The sequence below is a fragment of the Salmo trutta genome, chromosome 35, assembly GCF_901001165.1.
Source record: "Salmo trutta chromosome 35, fSalTru1.1, whole genome shotgun sequence".
In the NCBI taxonomy this organism is placed as follows: domain Eukaryota; kingdom Metazoa; phylum Chordata; class Actinopteri; order Salmoniformes; family Salmonidae; genus Salmo; species Salmo trutta.
The window spans coordinates 27846577-27850113 of record NC_042991.1 but is presented as its reverse complement, the minus strand read 5'-3'; the positions used below and the strand labels follow the sequence as shown (position 1 = coordinate 27850113).

Genomic DNA, 3537 nt, shown 5'->3' with positions numbered 1-3537 from the left:
AAGAAATTGAGAAACCGAGCACAGCTTAACGCATTGTGAAGTAAACTCACTCCAGATGAGCTAGTGGCCACGAAACCCTGCAATTTCCCTCTATGGAAAATAATATAGACTAACAATAGCTGGAACTTGGAAATGTAATAGATGGTAAAACATCCAACTTAATTGTATCTGCGTAATTACGAGGTAGCCTACATTTGGCACATGGATGTGCTTTCATTTAGATCAGAAATACAGACTCAGATGACTTCAAAACAGATTTTCACAAGGGCCCGCCAACCTCATCTCGCAGGTAACAGAGAAGAGCATCACTTTAGTGCGCGCCTTCACATAACTTGCTCAAGAATGCGGAAAATATGGGAGGGATGTAAAAGATCTTCTGCATTTAAACCAATACTGTTGCTTGGGATAGTGATTGACACTTCTAGGTAGCCAATCGACGTGCATTTCGCCCTGATGTGCGACAAGCCCCGTTCACGAGCCTTTATAAGAACAATTGACAACGTGCTGACTGATTGTACACGGCAAAGACTAGCCTAAAATACCGGTTTCTTTCATGCTTAATATCTTATTGCACTCAACTGTCGTCATGAAAGCAATAAGCCCGGAGCGGTCTATGAGGAACAACATCTCCAACTCATCGGAACATACCCTCGGCATCTCCCGGAGCAAGAGCCCGATGGATGACCCTCTGAGTCTGCTGTACAATATGAACGACTGCTACACAATGCTGAAGGAACTCGTGCCCAGCCTCCCACAGAACGGGAACGTCAGTAAAATTGAGATATTGCAGCATGTTATAGACTATATATTGGACCTTCAGATTGCACTGGACTCTAGCTCGTCCCTCTCCAGCTGCCAACATCAGCAGCAGCGACTGGGACAGGGACAGGCAGCATCACCCAGGAATCCCCTAGCAACCATCAACTCAGACATCAGCCTCATCACCTTTCAGGTAAAAATAGAATCCAATAGGTTGATTTTTCCAATAAGAGGGCTTCTGTTTTGGAGTGGTTCAGAAAAAGAAATAGACGGAACCATAGTAGGCTACACAGATTCTAGCGTGTTCAGTTGGAATTCCTATATTTGAATGGATCCCCTGAATCCTATGACATGTACAGTATTCATGTGGCCTAGGTAATATATGTTTATATGCTTACTTTAATTAAAGGCTTTTAGAATATATCTATGTTTTACATTATTTCCAAAGCAGTCTGCCTATTTGGCTTCTCATAAAGCTTTTTCATTTGACTATGTGCCACTGTTGGTTATTGTACACATGACAGCTTGGTGGTGAATGAAAGTAGCATCAGCCCAATAGAGACCAGATCACTGCAACTGTACTAACTCAGCAATGCCAGGAGCCTCTCTCTGCAAATGGTCATATTTAACAGTGGTTGTCTTGCCTGTTTTTACAGTCAAGTGACCACTTCCCCAAAGGGACGGAGACTCATGACAGCTAAACTCTCCTTCACAGAATGGGTAAGTGTGTCCTTACTGTCATTATTGTATCCATCATTTCTATTTGGAATGGTCATTTTGTTCATTAGGAAAAAACAAGCGGCGCTCAAATGGGTCCAAACTACACTGTCCCGATAGGAGAAGGCTTTTTTGGTTCCAGGTAGAACCCTTTTGGATTCCATGTAGAACCCTCTGTGGAAAGATAGAACCCAAAAGGGTTCTACCTGGGACCAAAAAGGGTTCTCCTATGGGGACAGGCAAAATACTCATTTTTAGATTCTAGATAGCGTTTTTTTTTGTGTATTAGGTCATGGATACTTGGCATAAGTTGCTCTTTGAAAAGGGTAGTCTATGTGAAGTGTTATATTGTTGACTTGACTAAGATATGCCATCACTGTAGATGGAATAACCTATCATGAAATAATAGTCTCTGGCTACATAAGACAGACTGGCTACTCCAGTCAGTGGTTGTGGGTTCTGAAAACTACCGGTCTGTAGATCATTTGCAGAGAGGAAAAGCCGGCGCCTGCCAGCATCATTATAGCTATAGTATAGATCCATTCCCACGTTGGACTTAGAGGTTGACAGGATGTTGCTTATTCCTCCGTCGACGCCTCCATCTGGTGCTCAGGGACTGCCCAGTATTTCAGTGTTTGCATCCCAAATAGCACCCTATTCTCTATGTAGTGCCCTAAGGGCCCTGGTTAAAAGTAGTGCACTACATAGGGAATAGGGTGCCAGTATTTCAGTGTTTGGTTAAAGTAGAAAAAGAAGTGCGTCTTCCTCTCAGGCGCCAGTTCCCTGTCTGTCCTTTAGCCTGGCTTCTCTTTAAACACGACCCTCTTTTCTCTTCCCAATCTCTGACAGGTGTGTTTTAAACAAGACCTCATGTTCCCCTCCAATGGCTGGCTGGATTTCCGCTTGATTTAACTTTCATTTGTCACCCTAAAAGGAGATATGTGTTGTTGTTGTTTTTACTTATCTACTGGCCTGGCTGATATCATTTCTTCCAACTGAAGAATGATTCCTCAACAATGATGGGAACACAATGACAGACTGACTGAAATTACATTATTGAAACAAGATATCTTTCCACGAGAGGAGATAGCCTTTTCTTTTGGAAGTGGCACATTACTACACACAGACTAATGGTCAGTCGATGTATATAAATGTTAAGACAAAATCATGCCTGTATAGTAGCTGATTTGTTGCAGAGAATATAAAGATGCATTTTATTGTACTGCGGCTTTCAAAGAAATGTTGTAAATTGCACTTTTATACAATAATAAAGTATATTCCTTATACTGTACGTTATGTTAATATGCATATTACGTTATAATACCTGACCTTTTTCAATCTTTTAAATTACTGTCACTGTACTTTCTCTTACAGCAAAGGATGGTGCAACTTCCCTTTAACTTGCTTTTAAATGTATCTGAATGGAGATTAATTAGGAAGACGATATCACAAGGCTCAATGCATTGCAGTACTAATCTTATCTAGGTATCCAGGATGGTGTGCTGGCATGCCCAGATCCATCTAGTCACTCACTGGTGGTTCTCTGTAGCACAGTTGGTAACACATGGCAGCTCTAGGATAGTGGGTTCGATTCCCGGGATCAACCATACGTAAAACAATTTATGCACGCATGACTCTTAAGTCGCTTTGGATGAGAGCGTCTGCAAAATGGCACATCATATTTTTGCATGGGGGAGCACGCCTCCTGCTGGCCGACGTTAAGAAGGAACTGCTGTATGAAAGTATGAGAGCACTTAGTGGTTCATACGTATAATGTCTCATTTCTTTGTGAGAACATACAAGAGGCTAGACTGTAGAAGGTCAACATCCAGGTTTTATTTTTCAGTCAGATAACGTCTGACGGCACCACCTTCTTTCCCTTCATCCGACTGGTTAAGACACCATACAACATCACAGTGCATGTGCACAGTTCATCCGACTGGTTAAGACACCATACAACATCACAGTGCATGCAACACATAGGAGAGCACTCTTTGATATTTGCAAACTCATTAACGCATGCAATGTACAGTTCATTAGGTACGCATGCAACACCAATCT

The 3537-nt window shown here is 42.1% G+C and overlaps 1 protein-coding gene across 1 annotated transcript; it reads left to right on the top strand.

Annotated features, from left to right (window-relative positions):
• Positions 1–488: 488 nt before the first annotated feature.
• LOC115174985 (DNA-binding protein inhibitor ID-2) lies at positions 489–2767 on the top strand. The gene is made up of 3 exons (XM_029734078.1): positions 489–952; positions 1416–1479; positions 2326–2767. Exons 1-2 carry the CDS (start codon positions 554–556, stop codon positions 1458–1460), a joined length of 444 nt encoding a protein of 147 aa, XP_029589938.1. The 5' UTR covers positions 489–553; the 3' UTR covers positions 1461–1479; positions 2326–2767.
• The last annotated feature ends 770 nt before the right edge of the window (positions 2768–3537 follow it).